Below are 23060 nucleotides of genomic sequence, written 5' to 3'. Positions count from 1 at the left end.
CCTTGGGCAGAGACCTCACGGCAACTCTCTGCACCCGGGAAAGGGGATCCCCTCTCCACACACAAGCATCCTTCCTGAAACCCAACCTTCCTCCCCTCCACCTCCTTGCAGAAAACCAAATTCCGTTAGTGCCCCCCCCTTCCTCCTCCACCTCCGCTTCGTTGTCTTGGAGGAGAGGATCCATAAAATGGCCACGAACCTATCGAAGCTATCCCCAAAGCAAAGAGAGACTCCTAAGCGAGGGGGATGAAAACGGGGACACCCAACTACTGCAGGCAGAAAGAGCAGGGTGGGGGCGGTAGGGGTGGGAGGCAGAGAGCTACCTGAACTCACCATGGCAGGTCCATTCCTGAGCCACTGCATCTTCTCTTTGGATGTCGTCCTCTTGGTTATTAAAGGGGGAGGAGGGGAGAAGCCTGCCTGACGATGTCTGGAAAGAAAGAAAGAAAGAAAGAAAGAAAGAAAGAAAGAAAGAAAGAAAGAAAGAAAGACCCCCCCTCCTCCTCGTCTCTTGCCCAGTCTTTTCCAGCCCAGCAACTCAGGAAGGAGCAGAGATCAGCCGCCTCTTTGCTACCTTGGAAGTTATGGCTTCATTTGAGGAAGGAGCAGGATTCCCCTCTCTCCTCTCTCTCTCTCCTCCCCTCCTTTTCCAACTCTTTCTTTGGGTTCTTTCCCCCAACCACTACCTGTGCTTGGGAAACTGGGTATGCTCAAGGGAGGAAGGAAGAGGGAACAGTGTTGACGTCCCGCCCCCCCTCACCGTGCGCGCAGAAAAGAGGGGTGAGGGTGTGGGGGACAGCAGAGACCCAAGTGGGGTTTGTAATGCTCTCTCTTTGTCTATGCCCCCTCCCCTTGGCTTTGCTGCTCCAGGGCTCTCTGCCCATCCACCCCACACCCCACAGCCTTTCTGCTAGGGGATCTCCCTGGTGTGCAGAGTCAGCAGATCTGCTTGTGTGCACACAGTTCACTGTTAAGCTTTCTGCTGACATTTGTGGAATGGCAAGAACTGGCTCTTAATGCCTTGTGGCACCCCCACCTTTCTTTCCGCCTCCCACCCTTCCCATTTACCAGGGATTCTCTACCTACAGTGGAGGAAGTGCCTCACCATCCACTAATACCCTCCAACCTGTCCCTTTCTATAAATCTCCCCCCCTTTTTTTTTAATGTGCCTGGATTTTAAGGCAGGAATTCCCTCCTCCCCATAACATTTATGCAAGATCACTATATGGACAGAAAGAGAGGTGAGCAAGAGCAAGATAATAAATCTCTCTCATAACTCTAGAACTTATGGACGTCTAATGAATGTTGGAAGATTCAGGACAGATAAAAGGAAGGACTTCTCCATGCAGCACATAGTTGAACTATGGAACTCACTCCCACAGGAGGCCTTGATAGCCACCGACTTGAATGATTTTAAAAGAGGATTAGACATTTTCATGGAGGATAAGGTTCTCAATGGCTACAAGCAATTACAGCTATGCTCTGCCTGCATGGTCAGAGACACTAGTGCTTCTGAATATTAGCTGCTGGAAACCACAGAAGGGGAAAGTCCTGCTCTTGTCTGCAGGCCCTTCTTGCAGTGGCAGACCTTGGAGTCTCAATTTTCAGCAGCACCCTGTGCAATACCAAAATTTGACATGCCGTCCCACCTCTTGCCTTCCATTGTACCTCATTGTTGCATTGCCCCCTGCAGGCACACTGAGACTTTATGCCCAGTGTGACTGAACCAGTTGCACTCCCCTAAATCCACCTCTGCTGTTTGCAGGTTCCCCACAGGTGCCTCGTTGATCAATATGACAACAAGATGCTGGACAAGATAGGCCATTGGCCTGATCCAGCAGGGCTCTTCTGATGTTCTTTGTATTCCACAACAACACCATTCTGCCACCCACACCATCCACCCGTTGCTTAAATCTAGCTGAATGAATGAAGTCTACCACATGAAGTAGGGACATAGGAATAAACCAAATACTAAACCATCCAGCTTTCATTGTCTATGGGAGAGACCATCTTGGAAGACCTACCTCCGGCCTTTTCCCCCCAGGCTTGGGAAGGCAGGGCCCAGACTGACTCCAATTACAAAAGCTGAGGCTGCTGAGTGGACTCTTGAGCGGGGGTATTGCTTAAGGGGTTTTGTTGAAGATGTGTGCTGTTGCTGTTATTGACATAGATTATTATTTTTTTTGCATGTTTATTTTTTATCTTATGATTTATGAGGAAATTGTTCAATTTGGTTGTGTATTTTTGATGTTTTATTTATTGTTTATGACTACATGTAATTATGTTGAGCATGGTTTAAACTGTGGAAAGGCAGTATAAAATTAAAATTATGTATGTATGTATGGCAAGCTTCCCCAACCTGCCCTAGCCCTTCAGAAGTTGTTGGACTACAAATCCCAGCAGCCCCTGCCATCATGGACAAGAATCAGCAATGATCAGAGTTGGGTTGAGGAAGCCTGATCTAACGCTAATTGCCAGCAGGTCTAAATGGCTAGATATTATATTTATATAGCTTTTAATTAAATTATACTGCTGTAGGATTCAAAAACACATTTTTTAAAAGCAGCGGTTTTAACCCTCCACCTGCTTCCCTTCCGATTAAAAGTACAGTGGTACCTCGCAAGACGAATGCCTCGCAAGACAAAAAACCCGCTAGACGAAAGGTTTTTCCGTTTTCGATTTGCCTCGCAAGACGAATTCCCCTATGGGCTTGCTTCGCAAGACGAAAACGTCTCGCGACTTTGTTAAACCGTTAAAACCGTGCTTCGCAAGACGAAAAATTTGCTAGACGGCAAAACTTGCGGAACGAATTAATTTCGTCTTGCGAGGCACCACTGTATGGCATTAAGTAAAAACAAAAACAAAAATTATTGTACAAAGAGAATTGTCAGCGGGCTAACTCACACAAATGGGCAGTTTATTGCAATAAAAATTCTGCAAATATAAAAAAATGAAAAGAAGCAAATATCTGATAGGTTTGTAAAAAGCTTTGTAAATGTTAGCTAAATGTTCATACAAAGATGTACTGATATCATAGAATTCGAGTGCACTAATGCAAATGTAGGGAACATTTCTGAGCTGAGGATCACATTGCCCTGATGGAAAGTTGTAGTGGGCAGGACCTGCTCCAAAAGTGGCCAGTCCTGCACAAAATCGCTTGACACACTCTTGGTATGCGCACACACACAGAGCTGTTTCCCATGGAGACGGAGGCATATATTAAATTCTCAGACATTCTGTTCAAGAGTCACTTTCCATTTTATTCAATAACTTTGTAATAAATTGGTAAAGAAAACTCTCTGGCATCTTTTATCTGTCCTCATTGTGCAAAAGGCAAAATAACTTGGTAATCCCAGAAGAATGCAAATATCATCAATGTACAGGTGAGATACAAGTCTTATCTCAGAGGGATTTAAAACCTCCAACTTCAAAATGCAATTGCATCCCATTAATTTCATGCACACAACTGCAAAATGCAAGTACACTTTTTACATATCTGCAAAGAATATGTCTACCTCTCTGCTGAGCCATTTCCTTCCCTGCTTTGATCTTGCAGCAGACATTGCTGTGGAGGTACATTTATCTTTTTAAGCAAATAAGGTGGCCAAGGGTTTCCCCTCATTCACAGACTTCCAGGACTTGTACATGATCATGTACATGATCATTACCAGAAGAAGAGTGAACTTCACCTGGGGTAGGATCACAAGCAGGGCCACCTCCTAAGATCTTAGTGCACAAGCAGGTTATATCTTTCATGTAGTGTCTTTTAGATTGTAACAGGAACTGTTTTTAAATTGTTTACAGCACTTGATAAATTTCAGGCTTATAATGCATGATAAATAGATGTTGATGGTGAAAGTAACAACAACACACTAGAATTGAATTGCATGCTTTGATTGTCTCCTCTGACCTTGCACAATGTTTTAAAAATGAAAAAGAACAGCAGCAATAGTCGATGTCCCATAATGCTAACAAACTAAAGCTTAGCACAAATGAGCAAATGGAAAGGAGTTCATGGGGGGCCACGATCGGCCCACGCATGAGGAAAGGTGAGATGACCAGCTCAGGCAGCAGAATCCACTGGAACAGCAAATCCTGTTGTAGATCTTTCTTCCCCACTTGTTCCTGTTGTAGATCGTCCCTAGCTCCTTCATCGCTTGTGGGGAAGGGGACACCATTTTGGAGTCAGCCTCAGGTGCCAAAATATCTTTGGCCAGCCCTGATGGGGGCTCTGCTGCTCCTTTGATCCTGCTGTTCCTGTGCGACCTGGGGCAAAGTCATGGTTTGGCTTAGTTGCCTTAGTATTGTGTCTGACCCTAGGTTTATGGTTTGTCTCCCCCAGACAAACCATGAGCAGTAAACCAAGAGCAAACCTTACGTACAGCTCATGGCATGTCAGGAACAAGACAAACCATGTGCCAAGATTCAGACATTATGCTCAGTCAAACCATGGCTTACCTCTGGGTCTTGCAGAAGCAGTGTGAATGGGAGGGAAGCACAGCAGCCACAATTTCTGCTCCGTGAACATGCATGTTTGCTTGTTAACATTAAGCCATGGTTAGACTATGTACTAACCATGTCACTGTTGCCTTCATTTTCTGCACAAATGGGACAGAGAAAACCACAGTAAACAAGAAAAAGACCCAGGAGTCCTGTCTCACTGCCGGTTCCTCAGCATGGATTGCTTTCGTATCCACAGACTATACCTGCTGGCATTTATTATAATTATTTCTAATTTAAATATTGATGCTCATTTATTGTTTACCAGATTTATTATTTTTTAAAGCCCCATTTCAGAAAAGGAACAAGAATGCCAGGAGTGTGGAAGCTTGGATAGAGATGTAAAGGCTGGAACCAGAGTTGCAGACTGACCATCAAATCCCTTTGCCAATGCAAAACTGACTTTGAAAGGAGTGGAAACACTTTGAGGATCACACATGCCTGTACCAATAGATTTCAAGCTGTGCTTTGTTGGATACCCTGAATGAGAAGATTGGTTGTGGCGGACAAACATTATTGAGAGACAGGTTGCCCATCATTATTAACCTACCCATCTTATGTAAAGCCAGAAAGCAATGCTGGGTGTGTCTTATAATATATCCTCAGCTCATGCATAAATCATGCCCTGCCACCATAATAGATGAACTGAGTTGGCACCTTCAAACACAACCAAGAATCCTTTGTAATGTGCTGGAGTGTGGTGGCAGATGGTATGGGCTGCTTGAATGCTAACAGGGGCTATGAAGGTCCTTCAGGGAAACAGAAAGGCATCCATCCTGATGTGTAAATCAGGGGCACATTGGCAGAAGCTGGGAGATGCTGCAGGGCAGGCTGACTCTCAATGACACTATGAGGAGTGGCTATGGGAGAAATAGTCAGCTGTCCAGGAGTCTGGATTTTTGACCCAGAATATAAGGAGGGATCATGGGATGGTGAACAGATCTTGCTTCCCCATTAGGTTCCCAGTGGAACCCCAAAGTCAGCTTGGCTCTTGCTCAGGGGAAAATATGCTTCTGCTTCCAGCTTCCAGCCTCAGCCCAAAAACTCTTGCATACAACTCTCACATACCAAGCTCCCCTTGGCCTATCATTCTCCACCTGGGAAAGGTCTCTATGGCTTTATTTGGAAATGCTAAATGATGGTACTTAACTTGCCAACCAAAGGCATTACAAAGGAACTGGTTTGTCTGGTTTGGCAGGCTTCCCAGCCAGATGAGCGGGGTATAATTTTTATTATTATTATTATTATTATTATTATTATTATTATTATTATTATTATTATTTATTACTACTACTACTACTACTATTATTTCCTATTATACATTCTGCTCTCACAGATGCAGGATTGCAGATTTGGAAGGGGTGCCAGGATATCATCCAGACTGACCACCCAAACTCCTAACAACAGCAACAATCTGCATATTAAAAAGTCTGTGCCCTGTGAAGTGGATGGAGATGAGACCTTTGTCAGTTTACCAAAAGTATAAGACAAAAGAAAACATCACTTTGTAGTAGTGCCAAATATTTAAATCAATATATTCCTACATTCAGCTTCAATTTGGGGTGGGGAGGAAGTGTTAATCTTCCTTTCCCTTTGTTCCTTCCAGAGAAGTCACTAAAAGCAATACTAAGCTCAGCCCTTGGTGTTCCCAAGCTTCACACAGTTCTGTGCATGCTTCCCATTGACCTCAGTGTGGCTTAACATCTGAGTAAATAAGCTTTGGCGGACCACAACACCCTTGAGTCACGTTGTGACTGCAGCCCAAGCACTGTCCATTCTACCTTCAAGGAGCTTTATTTATTCAGGCATTATACTTTGCCCTCTGCCTCACCAGCTCTCCTAAGGCCCATTTTATTTGCTAATATTCTTCACTCTCCTCCTTCCCCCTCCCCCAAAACACACACACACACACACTCCGACACCAGCATTTTCAACTCCCAAGCCTACTTTAATTAAACTTTGGGGTCCTGTTGCCAGGGAACGCAGTTGGTTGCCAAGGCCCTCTTATTTTGCAAGTGAGAGTTAATAACCAGCGGTCAAATTAGACTCACAGCATAAAGAAGAACATGCCCCAGTTCACAGCAGCAGCAACATGCCGGTCTGGGAAAGTGTTTTTGACAAGAAGATGCGAAATTGGGCAAAGCTGCATTTACTGGCAGGACCACTTTCTATTCTGGGGAAATGATGCCAGCAACTAACATACCACCTTCAGTTCTCAAGAAAAAAACAACTATTTATTTTTTTGCCTCCTGATTCATGGAGGCTAGCACCTCTTCCTTTACAAGTGAGGGCCCCTCCATAAATCCTCATTTTTGTTACACATTTCTGATTTTATCTATTTATATTGTTGCACACAAACCTAGTCTCTGAGCAATGCAAGACTCCAGGGGTTCCAGGCATTTACCCAAGGTTTGTGTTTCCTTGGAATAAGAGGCAGTGGAGACTGTGGCGCCTTTATGATATATGGCTTATTTACACATATATACAACCTGAGTCTACATTGGAGAGGCTCACAGCATTAACACTCCAAGAGGCTCTTGCTTCTTTCAGCCCTGGAATCCAGCAGAAATCAGGCATAGTTCTGCCTCCCAGCTGCCCAGCCTGCAGCCTGCCAGCTTCTAGCTTCTACATCACATAACTCTCAACCTTTGTCTTTCTAAATACAGGTGAGTTGAGGCAGGGAGCCCCACCCATATGCTTTCTGGTACAGAGAAACTTCCTTTGTTACCTTAATGGTCCATACATAGAGGGCCATTACCAAGAATTTTGTCTGGCTCTTTCAATCATTTGAATTTGTTTGATTTTAATCCTTCTGGATCCAGGAATTAGAAGGGGTTGGGGCATACAGCCTATTCTCCCAACCCCAAACTATTATTATTATTATTATTATTATTATTATTATTATTATTATTAAAAAATACATACTGCTTGATTGTAAGAAAAAAACCTTGAAGCAGTTTACAAAAAGAATAAAACAATTTTTTAAAAACTACCTCAAACATTAAAAAATAATTAAAATCAACAATAAGCCAAAAACCAGATTAAAACACAAGTCAATGCTTTGCGTGTCCAGATAGGATTGTCTAAATGAAGGTGCTTTTAAAGGTAAAGGTAAAGGTACCCCTGCCCGAACGGGCCAGTCTTGACAGACTCTGGGGTTTGTGCGCCCATCTCACATCTATTGGCCGGGGGCCAGCGCTGTCCGAAGACACTTCCGGGTCACGTGGCCAGCGTGACAATGCTGCTCTGGCGAGCCAGAGCCGCACACGGAACGCCGTTTACCTTCCCGCTGGTAAGCGGTACCTATTTATCTACTTGCCCCCGGGGGTGCTTTCGAACTGCTAGGTGGGCAGGCGCTGGGACCGAGCAGCGGGAGCGCACCCCGCCGCGGGGATTCGAACCGCCGACCTTTCGATCGGCAAGCCCTAGGCGCTGAGGCTTTAGCCCACAGCGCCACCCGCGTCCCTCTTAAAGGTAAAGGTAAAGGTACCCCTGCCCGAACGGGCCAGTCTTGACAGACTCTGGGGTTTGTGCGCCCATCTCAATGCTTTGCGTGTCCAGATAGGATTGTCTAAATGAAGGTGCTTTTAGCAGGTGCCAAAAAGAGTACAGTGAAGATGCATACTTTGTATCAATTGCCAGGGAGTTCCAAAATGTGGGTTCTGCCACACTAAAAGATTGATTACTTGCAAAACAGAGAACTAGTGTTATGTGGCATCTTTAACAGTTATCAGGCAGTTGGAGGATGGATGACGGCTAACAGATTGAGATTGAATCCTGACAAGACAGAAGTAGTTTTTGGGGGACAGGAGGCGGGCAGGTGTGGAGGATTCCCTGGTCCTGAATGGGGTAACTGTGCCCCTGAAGGACCACGTGCGCAGCCTGGGAGTCATTTTGGACTCACAGCTGTCCATGGAGGCACAGGTCAAATCCGTGTCCAGGACAGTTGTGTCCCAGCTCCATCTGTACGCAGGCTGAGACCCTATCTGCCTGCGGACTGCCTCGCCAGAGTGGTGCATGCTCTGGTTATCTCCCGCTTGGACTACTGCAATGCACTCTACGTGGGGCTACCTTTGAAGGTGACCCGGAAACTACAACTAATCCAGAAAGCAGCAGCCAGACTGGTTACTGGGAGCAGCCGCCGAGACCATATAACACCAGTCTTGAAAGACCTACATTGGCTCCCAGTACATTTCTGAGCACAATTCAAAGTGTTGTGCTGACCTTTAAAGCCCTAAACGGCCTTGGTTCAGTATACCTGAAGGAGCGTCTCTACCTCCATCGTTCTGCCTGGACACTGAGGTCCAGCTCTGAGGGCCTTCTGACAGTTCCCTCACTGCGAGAAGCCAAGTTACAGGGAACCAGGCAGAGGGCCTTCTCAGTAGTGGCACCCTCCCTGTGGAACGCCCTCCCACCAGATGTCAAAGAGAACAACAACTACCAGACTTTTAGAAGACATCTGAAGGCAGCCCTATTTAGGGAAGCTTTTAATGTTTGATGTATCACAGTATTTTAATATTCTTTTGGAAGCCGCCCAGAGTGGCTGGGGAAACCCAGCCAGATGAGTGGGGTATAAATAATAAATTATTATTATTATCAGTTCCCCTCATGGTGGTAAAGGCACAGTTATACCCAGTGCTTTTTTCTGGAGGTACACAGGGGTACACATACCCCTAAACATTTGTGAATCTTTGTACTTTTGTCCATTTACTATATTTATTTTTCCCAATTTGAACTATAAAATGGTGATTTTCTTGAGTCAAAATGAGAGTACCCCTAAACATTTTAATTAGAAAAAAGCACTGGTTATACCTGATACACTTTCAATAATATTTGCTGCTGCAAATTGCTTGGGGGAGGAAATACCATTTCACTTCCAATCAGTGCATAACCTGTAACTTGCTGCTGAAATTCTCTAACTTCTAATTTCACAAATGTTCAGGGTGGGTGTGTAGTGCTGCTTTTGTTTCACTATGCCCTCTTCAGATAACAATGATGTGGTAGCATTGGGGAAGCATTGCAGAATGAATAAATCCACCACGAATGCACTATTATTGTGCTAATAACACATTGCAGAAGACACACACAATAGACCACCTGTCTGGAGGGGCCCCAGAACTCAGAATCCTTTGAAACAGGATGGCCAGTTATATGCATCATAACAAATAATAACATGGATTTTCATAAAATATGCATATTATATGCATCACCATACTGGAACAACTTTGGCCAAGTAACCTGCACACCTGCTCAGTTTGCTGTCCAGGTGTTACTAACTGTGGGTGGGTAACTTCAAGGCCCCTGCTTGCTTTCCTTTCTTACGGTTCTTTGTTTTTAAAATGGGCAGCTCTTCAGACAGGACTGTCATGTTCAGAGCCCTGGCAATGATAGTTTTGAGGTCTGCCATCAAAGGCAAGCAAAATATGTGGGCCTTTCCTTGAAGCATATGAGGATGTAACAAGCTGGTTCTTTCTACTGACATAAAAATCACCTACAGTGGTACCTCAGGTTACATACGCTTCAGGTTACATACACTTCAGATTACAGACTCCGCTAACCCAGAAATAGTACCTCGGGTTAAGAACTTTGCTTCGGGAAGAGAACAGAAATCGTGCTCCGGCGGTGCGGCAGCAGCGGGAGGCCCCATTAGCTAAAGTGGTACCTCAGGTTAAGAACAGTTTCAGGTTAAGAACGGGCCTCCAGAACCCGAGGTACCACTGTATTCAGTAGCAGGACCATATCCACACCATACCTTTAAAACACTATGATACCACTTTAAACAGTCATGGCTTCCCCCAAATAATCCCTGTTACCCTCACAGAACTACAACTCACAGATCTCCCTGTGAAGAGGGAATGATTGTTGAACCCCTCTGAGAATTGTATTCTGGTTGCTCCAAGCTCAGACCACATGGCTTTCACAAGCCACTTTCAAGTTCCTATAACAATAATTTACAAACTTTGACCACTGTAACTAAACCATGCTTTACTACCTAGGCAGCTTTTTCTACATACTGTATGAAAAAGCACATGAACCAGACTTCTGAACAGTTTGCAAGTAAAACATTTTTTAACTTGCAAAATGCGTGGTATTTTCCTGTGCTGGGGTAATTCTCACAAAGCCATATTTTAAATGTCTAACAGCCTATATTTCCATGCTTTACTTTCCTGCATATTTCTACTGAGGTTCTCTCAGCAAAGAGTTCTTCCCCCAAAGTTGGATCTTGGCATCAAGGAATTCTCCCCCTCCCCCCACGTCCTGCACCAATGAAAACAACGTACAAGATGCACTATATTTCAGAAATTTCCTAGCAAATTTTTTTACTTAAGTAAAAATTATATATAAATGTGTTATTAGCAGAAATTCACAGTGAAATGTTGATGAATTTTCATGCGGTTTTTTTATGCAAATTGTTGCAGAAATGTGACTAACTGAATTTACTGTTAGAAAAATAAGAAAGTGAGGGAACCGTAATTGACAGATCAATCAATCCCTAGTAATAAGTAACAATAATATTGCTGCAGAAAGCTAAGTGAAAGAATTTGACTCTCCTTTGCTGCAAATTAATGAACTGATTTCATTTTGAAGTTACATAAAGTGAGTGAGGAACAGTCTTTACCAGCCTGGTGCCCTCAATATGTTTTGAGAGGTTCTGAATGCTGTGCTGTCTGGGGCCAATGGAAGTTGTGGTCAAAAACATCTGGAGGATACCAGGTTTATAAGGGCTGCTGTAAAATGAAAGGTTGGGGGCAGTCTGGGTTGGAACAAAATTGTCAAGCAGTTTCACTTCTCCTTAAATAAATGCACTTGAGAATCTTGGGAACAGCCAGATTATGAGCATGTGGAAGAGAACGTAACTAGGTCTTCGAACTACCCACTTATCCTACAATTGAAAAGGCAGGTAAATATCCATTGTGACAGTGATTTTCACATTAGGATCCATGGAGTTTTGAAAATGCAAAATGGGGTGGGTTACAGAAAGGAGTGTGCATACTTTCTATGTCTTTTAACCACAGTTTTACCTGGAGCAAGAAGAAGGTACTAATATAAGTATCTCCTTGACCTGAAGAGTTTCACCTGCTAACTGCTGCCCCTCAAGCCACAGTTCAAGAAGGAGAAGCAGGGACTGGTTAAAGATCTGACCATTCTACAGAGGAAGCAGATACTTTTCCTCAGCAATTTTTAATAGCAGAAGGTGGGGTAACCAAATGACCTTGTGATTGAGAATGTGTGTGTGCTTAAAGCACACAAGAATGACCCCACATTCATCTGTGAAATGAGACAGTAACAGTGGGCGTACTGTAAGTGGAGGAAAAACTGACTCAATTTCTGCCAGCTACTGGCACTGGCACAGATCTAAAGATGCAAATGTGGTCATGGTGACCTGGAGCAATAGACTGTCCACAGAAATATAATTGCAATCTAATTCATCTAGACTTTTGAAGGGCACGTAATGCCAGGCAGAAGATGTAATTCACCACAGGTGGTGGGCAGAGAATTTATTGGTCAATGTAACTTTAAATGAAACCAACAAGGGACATACCGTAGTTTTGCTTGCATTAATTTTCCAGTTAGCCCTCCAAACACATGAAATGGTTTTATTTTTATTTATTGCACAATTGTCTTCTGCACTGCCTTCCTCTGCAGGGCTCAGGTTGATGCACATGTGGGTAATTTATCTTTGTCCTCACAGTGACTCTGTAAGAGTCTGGCCCAAGTGAGAGTCTTTGGTCCAGTAAGCTTCAGTGCTGAGCATGGATTGATGCCCCACCCCATCCAAGCCTCAAGTGTGGATACCATGCCTCTTACTCATCCTATTTTTAACTTGCCTAGTCCCCAGTGGGTTAGTGCTTAACAGCATAATGCATAAGAAGACAAAAGAGCTCTGCAGGATCAGGTCAAAGGCTCCTCTGGCCCAGCAACCTGTGCCTGTGACAATAATAGGAAATCCATTCATTCAGCATCCTGTTCTCAATGAGATGCCCATGGGAAACAGGGCCAGAGTGGACTCTCCCTACTTGGGATTCCTAGCAACTGGGATTCTGAGGCAACATACTGCCTCTGACGGTGAGGGTCAAGCAAAGCCACTATGCCTATCACCATGAATCTATCTTTTAAACCCATCCAGTCCTTCTGAACTAGCAGGACCAGGATAATATTCAGTGTCAACATCATGGCCTCATGGTGTTTTTTTTAAAAAAACAGAAGCATTGTCTAGCCTGACAATGCTTCAATTTTTAAATGGCTGCTAATCTTGCTGACTTTTCAGAAACTAGCAGGGCTTTTGTATAGTCTCTTGTCCATCCACATATTGCTGTTTAACCTTCTGTCTGGCCCTCAGTGTGATTTACCGTAAATAAATAAAGTGTGCCCATTACACAGATTAAAAGAGCAGCAAACAACAACAACAAACAAACAAACCACAGCTGGGTATCATATTCTCCTATTCCTAGGAGGGAAAGAAGCTTTCCTCAAAAACAGTATCCATCGCACTGGGAGTTCCCACCTCTTAGCAAAGCTGAGCTCCTTTTGTTATCCCTTCTTCAAAATTCATCAATATTCCATTTGGGCTCATTAAAAACTGCACTCTTTTCAGTGCTTTGTCATTTCCATCCGATTCAGGCAGTGTCTGACTCTGGTTATGTAGGTAGCTCTGCTCCTACATGGGCTAAATGGAAAACTGTAGGTAAGATATATAGACACAAAATATGCATAGAAAGATGCCATTTCAAGTGGGTTCCAAATAGATTTTTTCCAAAGTTTCCCTCTTCCCCAGCATAGGAAAGGACCACACACTGCTAAGCTAGAAATGGTTTACAGTGGTACCTCGGGTTACATATGCTTCAGGTTACATACGCTTCAGGTTACAGACTCTGCTAACCCAGAATTAGTACCTCAGGTTAAGAACTTTGCTTCAGGATGAGAACAGAAATCGTGCTCCGGCGGCGCAGCAGCAGCAGGAGGTCCCATTAGCTAAAGTGGTGCTTCAGGTTAAGTACAGTTTCAGGTTAAGAACGGACCTCTGGAACGAATTATGTACTTAACCCGAGGTACCACTGTACTTATAAATTCTCCAAAGATCAGATTCATGTGATTCTCGATATAGCATTCAGAAAAAGTTGCACAGGCAGTAAAATTTAGCTTAGTTACAAAGTGGTGAAAGTTCCTACATTATCAGTATAGGAACGCAAGAGTGGCTTGTGAGAGCCATGAGGTTGAACGGGAGCAACCAGCTCAAACCTCTTCATGCACAGAGCTTTTCAGTTAGACTGGGGGAGAACAAAGGCTTGATTTCCTAGTTTCTCCCAAAGTGAGGGGAAGTGGACAAAGCACAGCTTACTTTATAGCATTCACCCCTTCATGTATTAATTAGACTTAAGCATGTTGGTTATATGAGGTTGCTTATACCACAAGAACCAGTGTGGTGCTTGGAAGTGGGTGACGTGAGTTCAGGACCCCACTTGGGTATTAGGTTTGACAAATGGATAAAAGTTTCTTGGAGCAACTTCCTGGGGGACACAGATGTGCGGCAAGAGGTAAAGTGGGTAGATGTGCTGCCTTTCCCTAGGAGACATCACTGAGCACACCTCCTCCTCTGAACTCTCTTGTTGTGTCCCATCAGGCTGAGCCCCCAAGCTCCCATCATCCCTCATAGGATAGGAAGCGAATGTCCCTGGGTCTCCTGCCTCATCAGATCTAGGGGATTCTCCATCAAGTGGACTCTGCTGCATAGTCACATTACCCCTCCTCCCACTTCAAGTCCTTGTCTTCAGGTGCCTCCATCCCCTACTCCGAATCAAAGGGAACCATGACAAACAGTGAGACCTCAAGCGCTGTGTTTGGTCCCCAGCCTGAGTTTCCCCATCGTACAATATGAATGGGGTATGAGGGCCTCCTATTGCCCTCCTGGAGTGACAGCTCCCGAAGTGATTTAACAATCAATCCCCCTTCACAGGGAACTCTGGGAATAGTAGCTCTGTGAGGGAAGAAGAAGAGGAAGAGGAGGAGGAGGAGGAGGAGGAGGAGGAGTTCGGATTTGATATCCTGCTTTATCACTACCCGAAGGAGTCTCAAAGCAGCGAACATTCTCCTTTCCCTTCCTCCCCCACAACACTCTGTGAGATGAGTGAGGCTGAGAGACTTCAGAGAAGTGTGACTGGCCCAAGGTCACCCAGCAGCTGCATGTGGAGGAGCAGGTACGCGAACCCGGTTCACCAGATTATGAGTCCACCGCTATTAACCACTACACCACACCAGCTCCCAGTTAGCAGGGGTCTCCTAACAACTTTCAGCACCCTTAACAAACAACAGTTCCCAGATTGCTTTGGCTGTCTGAAGTGGTAGCATGGTGCTTTAAAGGCATGGTGTGAATGTGGCCTCAGATTAAAAGGGGAGAGAAGGATCTGCCATCTTTTTAGGCCAGTTAATGCCTCGTGTCATAATACATGAGTTAGGCTCTGGTTGGTGGCTCCATCTCATTTCAAGGGGATTGGGGATTAACAGTGACTAAAGTGAAGAGTGTGATTCAGAGAATTGCCTATATGCTCCTGCTCATTTATGGATTTCTGCATTTCCACTGTTCAGCATCCCCATCTACAGAGTTATCTGCATTTCTACTAGCGCTAACAAAAGACACTGCCAATCATTCCAGATTAACTTCTAACTGGAAAAAGCCATTTTGTGATTTATTAGCATAGGCTCAGCAATATTTTCTATGGCCAAATTGCACACATGGTTCTAAAATAATGAATCAGAGTGGAAGTGGGGGTGCCCAGATGAGATTATTTGCATGAATTTTTTGAAATGGTCCACTTTGGGTTGCCTCGGCCTTCAAACAAAGCTATGTAATTCATGCAAATGACTCTTATTCGAAAAGGGCATTTAAGCCATGCAAATCTGAATAATAAACATTTATTCTTCTGTTGAACACCCTGAAAGTACCCAACACATAATTAGAATAAAATAATGGAAACAGTTCTTCCCCATCATCACACACACAAAAATATACACAGGCACAATAGGTATAAATGGATGCACAGCGCCCCAGTGAGAGAGAGGGAGAACCCAAGAACATCAGGAGCCAGCTATCTGTGGTTGGCTGCTTCCTAGCGTGACTCCTGATCTGTCTTGCCTCCTTGCAGAACTGAAGCCCCGACTGAGTCCCCAACAACACCTGACTAGGTCATCAAGCTTTGTTGATGACACCAAAGAGGCTTTACACTTTGGGGTGGTGAGAGGATGAGGGCCTGTTCCCCTGCCAAAGAGAACAGGGGACTGCCTGCACCTAGCATCAAAATTGCACTTTATTTTTACTGGTATAGCCAGCAGGTAGGTACCAGAAATGCATCTGCACAGTTCAAGCTAGTGTATCAGCTGCACCCACATTCATTGAGATGTCTGATTTGGCAACAGTAGTACACGCCTTAGTTACATCCTATTTGGATTGTTGTAACATACTCTACGTGAGGCTGCCTTTGAAAAGTGCTCAGAAACGTCCACTGGCCCAAAAAGCAACCCAAAGATATAGGGGGATAAATTAGGGCTCCCACCAACTTCTATGGGGGAAGCCATGTGCTTTAAATCTGTAGTGTGTATGTGACCCATGGGCAGCAAACTGGGGTAAAAGTAACAAATCAGTTTCAGTCAGATCAAGATGAAGAATATGTTTTGCAATCTATGTAATGAATAAAAGGCTATGTTCAGAAATGCTATTTTGAGAGAAAATATATTAAGATATATATTTAAATGTGGGTTTTAAAAAATGATGTATTCAAGGGTAACTGGGATGGAATGGACTTATGGTTAGGCAAATAAGCAAGAGATAAGGACCAGAAAAATAGACTGATCCACTCATCCCTAGTAGTGCCAAGTTGAGCATAAACATCCCTGAGCTACCAGTACTACTCCTCAAAAAAGATGGGGAGCTCCTGTATCCCACCTTCCCATAGCCCTTGTCAAGGGCTAGCTGAGTCCTTATGTGCCGTGACCCAGCCGGAGAGAGCTCTAGCCCCAAATCCCTTGGTTCACAGCAGCTGCTGACTAGCCTTTGTCTAGTCATCCATCTGACAATTGGCCAGACATTGTTATGCAGTGGGAAGAGCCTTAATCCCTCTATGACAAGAGGACCTAAAAGAGCCAGCACAATGAAGCTAAAACTCTGCTAGCCTGGCATATTCATTGTCAAGAAGTCTCACCATGAATGATCAGGCAATGGATATGCAATGGAAAAGTGCAGAGGATGAAAAGCGTCATTCAGGAACAGAAGCCATCTCATTTAGTGGGGCTCACAAGATTACAGTAATATAGCTCCAGGCCATATACACTCTTTCCCACCACCCTTCATCTATTTCTATCCCTTCTTCCCTTTTCAGCCTAGGGGCTGCCTTCCCTTGACCATAGTCATTCTGGGGGCCACATACCAGCGTGGGAGAAGCCAGAGGTAAAAGTGTGGGGGGGGCAATATGTGTGACTCTTGTCTTTGTACAGAAGGCTACATTCCAGCCATGCGAAAACTGTCCACATCTCCATCCTCCATCCTCCATCCAGGCAAGCAAGAGGCATTGACTAAGTTCAAGGGAACACACTGTTTTACTAATGCCACCAGCTGGTTTTAGCCAAACACAGAATCCACTTTACAGTTATCACTCAATTCAGTTATCACTCAATTCAAGATGAAGAATAAGTTTGCACATAACAAACTATTACAGAAACACTCAGTAAAGAGACTTCAACAAATGTCAATATATCTGGACCGCCTTAATATAACTTGAAAACTGCAAGCCAAAGATTTGGCTGGTTATTTCATACCAATATAGCAGCTTTTGGCTACCTGGAGATCTCTTCTCTGTCCAGTCACTTGCATAGTTTCTCTTGTCTGACTCTTACTCTTTGCCCCTCACTATTCTCTTCATCTCTCTGAAACACTCCATGCTTCTTTCGTAGCCTCCACTGTCCACTTAAGGAGGGGTAAATCTATCACCATGTGATGTTCACATGTTTTGATCCATAATTCACTTATACATTACTCTGTGGTTATTGTTTTTAATTTTTAAACTCAAAACACCCATTTAAATGCCTATTTGGTTCATATTTTACTTTATATTAAAATGTCCATTTTCTCTCTAAAAACATGTATTTAAAGAGGTGCAAAAGCTATGTTTTAACATTGGGAGGAGTACAAGGTCTGGTGAACAGATGAGGTCTGCAAATGCACCTCTTCTCTTTTTTGCATAAATTCTTCCAGAACACTTTGCACAAATTGTTCTGCTCTTTGTAGCCACAGAAAGGGACAAGGCACTGAGGCCCTGCTTCAAGTTACCCTTCTTCCTTTTGGAACTTCCATGGGTATTGTCCACTTGCTTTCAATTGTATCACTATAGCCACATGGACTAGGAACTTGATATTTAATTTAGAGACAAAGCTGAGATTCTCAGGGAACATAACTGAATTCAGCACCCAGTTCCATATTCCTGTACTTTCTCTATAGTTACACACATCCTGTTAATGTTGTGCGACTAGTTCCATTTGCTATTTAGTGCTTTTCTCTATTTTAGGGAAACTGCTGAACCCTAAACAACCAACTGTTACTTGAAGCTGGCTAGAAAAGCATTCCTTCTGCTGTCCAGACCACTGACCAGATCTTTCAGTCCATTAGACAACTTCCCTATGAAACCCTTTTCTCCCTATAATAAAGCTTTTGTTTTTATAAAACAAAGTCACCAAAAACAAACTCTAAGCTTCTGGAGATTAAAGGTGTTATCCAATGATAGTCCTGCTCACTGTAGACCCACTGAAATTAATGGACAACTTAAGCACACTTATTTCAGTGGGTCTGCTCTAAGCAGGATTTAATTAGACACAATCCACAATCTGGTGTCCTCTTCTGGTTTGGACAAGGAGCCACATGGTAAGGCAGCTGGTCAGGAGTTGGAGAAACATAAGTGGACAACAAAGGTGAAAGCCAATTTAGGCTCTTTAAGCCTCTGCCCCCAGACTACACCTCCCATGTGCCATTCCCTTGTGTAGAACTAAATTTCCTGTTTTTGTTTGTTTGTTTACTTTATAACATTTATGCAGCACTTTTTTTAAAAAAGCCCACCCTCAAAGGACTTTACAAAAAATAAATGAAACAATTATCAACAGAAAAATTATCAATAAGAAAAATTAACAACAAAAAGTTGTTGTCAAAATGTTAAAATAACAAGAGACTAAAAATTTGCATAAGTTTTCTAAACTTCTATTACAGTGAAGTACCTGCCTGGTATCAATAGGTGGGGAGTTCCAAAGGGCCTAAAAGGGCCAAGCGTCTGGCCTGGAGAAGGCGGCTCCTCCTACATACCAAGGCCTCTTGCACTCCTTGTGCCGTTGGACCTGGGATGTATGGTCAGAAGCATATGGTTCCTCAGGTTCAGCTAACACAAAGGTGCCAACTTTGCCTATACAGGCTCTGCTGCTATGGGAGGCTTTTTTGTGGGCTCTTGGCTGTCAGCCTGAGGCTCAGCTGCCTCCCAATCTCCAATGGGAGGCTTGGAGCCTTAAACCTGGCCTAGGTCCTTGGCTGGTGACTCTGCAGCCCCCAACTACTGGACTCTGTGGTCATGATACCTGTTGAGCCCATAGCTGTCAACATTTCCCTTTTTTTTAAGGGAAATTCCCTTATTCCAAACAGGATTCCTCGCAAGAAAAGGGGAAAGTTGACAGGTATGGTTAAGCCCCTTTGACCCTCAACAGCAACCTGTCCTACTAATTGCAGAAGAGTCTGGAGAACAGTCTAATCCCTCTCATGAGCCATTTCAGTGTTTGCATATAAAAACAGAATTTCCTCAGCAAAACAATGTCAATCAGTGTCAACAGGGATGCTTTGCTCTTTTCCAAAGGCGATCTGTGCCCTCTAAAGTATGAGCAAAGATCAAAACAATTTATTCCTGAGTTTGTCTTTCTTACTGATCTGAAATGTTTTTGTTCTACCATTCTCACAGTAATTAAAAAGGCTTTGAAACAGATAGATAGATAGATAGATAGATAGATAGATAGATGAATATATGAGTATAAATGGACTCAAAAATAAATACATTAGGAGAAATTGCTTGCAAAAATGTGTGGATCAGGTAAATTTGCATTAAAATGTGCATAATAGGAGATACCTTCAATAAAATGCTGGTAGATTTCCATGACTACTGATGTGGGCATTTGTGAACTGAACTTAGGATGTACCTTTGTGATGATACCTATCATCTGAATAAAGGCATGAGCTTGGTTAATTTTTCCTTCCACCCACCTTCCAAGTCTCCCATTACCAGCTGACCTGTACCTTAAGATCTGTGAGAGAGCCCCTGCTTGCAGTTCTATCAACAGCGACAGCTGTGACATCTTAAAGCAGGACCTTTGATGTAATGGCACCCCATTTGTTTCTTTAGGCCCATGAATATGAATTTGTTTCTTCTGCTGATGGACTTTTGTGTTATGGTATCTGTTGACTTCATGGTTTCCATGTGATATTACTATGATGTATTGCAATGAATTGTTTGCATACTGCTTTTTAGCAACCTTTGGATTGAAGCGTAGGTTATAAATATAGTCACAGGTCAGGAGGAGTCAGTCTGGGTGATACTCTTCCAAACCTGTGATCTCATATATGTAGGGTTGGAATATTTAAGAGGAAAAGCTGCCAAGCCATTCCCTTTTTTAAGGTAATGGCCTTGGTTGGCCAGTTCAGTACTTCCATTTACATGTCTTAAAAGCTACCATAGAGATAAATGGGTGGGTTTCTCCCCCCCCCCAGTTCACCTGCCTGGATGCCACATAATCCTAGGATGGAGAACAATAGGCTGTGGGGAGGGTTGCGGGGCTGTGTGAGACAGAAGGTTTTAACTGATACTGGAAGCTGGAGACACAGAGGCTTGTCTTATTCTGTGTCTTATTCTGTGTTTTGTTTTACAAAAATACTCAATCACCATCAAAAGGGATACCAGACTGGCATTAGTTTGCAGCTTCCTATGGAGGCAGTGAGAGATTTTACTTTCTTGGGCTCCATGATCACTGCAGATGGTGACAGCAGTCACAAAATTAAAAGACGCCTGCGTCTTGGGAGAAAAGCAATGACAAACCTAGACAGCATCCTAAAAAGCAGAGACATCACCTTGCCAACAAAGGTCCATATAGTTAAAGGTATGGTTTTCCCAGTAGTGATGTATGGAAGTGAGAGCTGGACCATAAAGAAGGCTGATCGCCGAAGAATGGATGCTTTTGAATTATGGTGCTGGAGGAGACTCTTGAGAGTCCCATGGACTGCAAGAAGATCAAACCTATCCATTCTTAAGGAAATCAGCCCTGAGGGCTCACTGGAAGCAGTGGCGTAGCGTGGGGGGTGCAAGGGGGTCCGGCCGCACCGGGCGCAACATCTGGGGGGGCGCTCCACGGGTTAGGGGGCGCAAAATCCACGGGTTAGGGGGCGCAAATTACTTGCCTTGCCCCGGGTGCTGACAACCCACGCTACGCCACTGACTGGAAGGACAGATCATGAAGCTGAGGCTCCAATACTTTGGCCACCTCATGAGAAGAGAAGACGCCCTGGAAAAGACCCTGATGTTGGGAAAGATTGAGGGCACAAGGAGAAGGGGACTACAGAGGACGAGATGGTTGGACAGTGTTCTCGAAGCTACAAACATGAGTCTGCGGGAGGCAGTGGAAGACAGGAGTGCCTGGCGTGCTAACGACTAAACAACAACAACAACAAAAGTCCTGCAGCTACGGGAGGAGGCATGAGATCAAGGGGGCTGTTTACATAGTTTTATTCCTTGTAAATCCAGATGTTATCTGTAAGAAGCCTCATCTCTTGGCACTACACAATTCCATACTCTGCCAGTTTCAACCATTCCCACGTTACGGTGCAGATGGTGTAGCTGTAGCAGCAGGGATACAAACTCTTTAAGATGACATATCCCATCAAAACAAGGAGTCCGAGTTCAAGGCTCTGTTGCTGTTATCCCCAGAATGTGTTTGCTCCTTCCTTTGGAAGCCCCATTTTAAAAAAGTCTACCAAGCATCGAATTGTCTTCAAGATTCATAAAGTGATCTGGCAGACAAAGAAGAGCTAGAGAGATGTCCGAATCCCTCAGAGATGACAAACAGCCCTTCTGCAGAGTGCCGAGGGAACACCCAGGATGCAAACATTTTTTCAGGTTCCAATGAAAATTCAGAAGCATTAAACATTAATGAGGGAGTCTCACCCTACCCTGCACTGGATCTAAAATTAGAACTCTGGAAAGAAACAGTTGAGCAAGGAAACTTTCCCCATGGCTTTGCAAAACTGCCCACTAAGCAAAACAATCCCTGAACAGCGTTAAGAAAGCAACATGACAGCACTATTACAAATTGATGGTGCAAAACTGAAAGTCTTAATAGGGATACTATAGAGAAAGAAATGTAGGATACATTCTCAGGGAAAAACAGATTTAACATTCACAGCATTGCTAGCAATGATTGAAAGTTCCAGGTCTTTGGTCACCCAAGCGCTTAAAATATTGCTACCTGGATCAAGCTCAGATGGTGATCTTTAAGTCTAAAACCTTTTTCATTGCATTCTTATGTAAGCACAAGTCATCCTTTTTCAGAACAGGGCACTCAAGTGGTTTAGAGAAGGACTGAAGAAGATGCAACCCTCCAAAAGTTGTTAGACTCCAACTCCAATCAGCTTCGGGCAACATGATCAATGGTCAAGGATGCTGAGAACTTCACATGCCTCTTCTGTGAGAGGTTCAGAGGGTGGCAAGACAAAAGCAGGCCTTTTCCTTGGTGGCTCCCCGCTTAAGCGATGCTCTCCAAAAGGAGGCCTGCTTGGTGCCTTCATTGCATATTTTTAGGCACCAGGCAAAAACATTCCTCTTCTCTAAGCCCTCTGGCTAATTAAACAATCTGTGCCCTTTTAAACTGTAGGTGGGTTACTGTTTTGTTAGTTAAGATGTTGCATATTTTTGTGTTCTTATATTGTAAACTGCCCTATGATCCTTGGATGAAGGGCAGTATAGAAATTTAATTAATTAAGAGCCTTTCACATGGAGGATGGTGCAAGTACATTTTCTCCTGCTCTGGAGGGTAGAACCCCAACAAATGGCTTCAAGTTACAAGAAAGCAGATTCCAATGAAACATAAGGAAGAACATTCTGGTGGTAAGAGTAGTTTGACAGTGGAGTGGACTCCCTTTGAAGGTGGTGTACTCTCCTTCATTGGAGGATTTTAAGCAGAGGTTGGATGGCCCTATGTCCTGGATGATTTAGCTGAGATGTTTGCATTGCAGGGAGGTGGACTTGATGATCCATGGGGTCTCTTCCAACTCTACAATTCTTTGATTCCATGAAAACAAACCATAGTGAGCCTTCTGGGCTGGATGCAGGCATTCAAACAAACCACAGCTTAGTGTTATGTGAGAACAAGGCGAACATTAGAAATGCTACCTTTAATGTTGTTTTCTGTGTTCCTTGTTGCACTAAAGCACCAAAGCCAATGTTGCCACCTGCAGGTGCTGTCGATCAGGAGCCACTGCCTGTCCAAGTGCCAAATCT

At 43.9% G+C, this 23060-nt stretch overlaps 1 protein-coding gene across 5 annotated transcripts in view; it reads right to left on the bottom strand.

Moving 5' to 3' along the window:
* Nucleotides 1-23060, bottom strand: part of ARHGEF9 (Cdc42 guanine nucleotide exchange factor 9) — a 294596-nt gene that overhangs the window by 155942 nt on the left and 115594 nt on the right. The window contains exon 1 of one of the 5 annotated variants that reach the window (XM_082208214.1): nt 334-682. The exons of 3 other annotated variants lie outside the window; for them this stretch is intronic. In XM_082208214.1, coding sequence (XP_082064340.1) covers nt 334-363 — 30 coding nt within the window. In that variant the 5' untranslated portion in view covers nt 364-682. Of the gene's footprint in view, nt 1-333; nt 683-23060 lie in introns of those variants that run through there. One more of the 5 variants, XM_082208213.1, reaches the window with a different exon arrangement.

Source organism: Podarcis vaucheri (assembly GCF_965113315.1).
Source record: "Podarcis vaucheri genome assembly, chromosome: Z".
NCBI classification, from domain to species: Eukaryota; Metazoa; Chordata; class Lepidosauria; order Squamata; family Lacertidae; genus Podarcis; species Podarcis vaucheri.
This window is presented reverse-complemented; position numbering and strand designations above follow the sequence as displayed.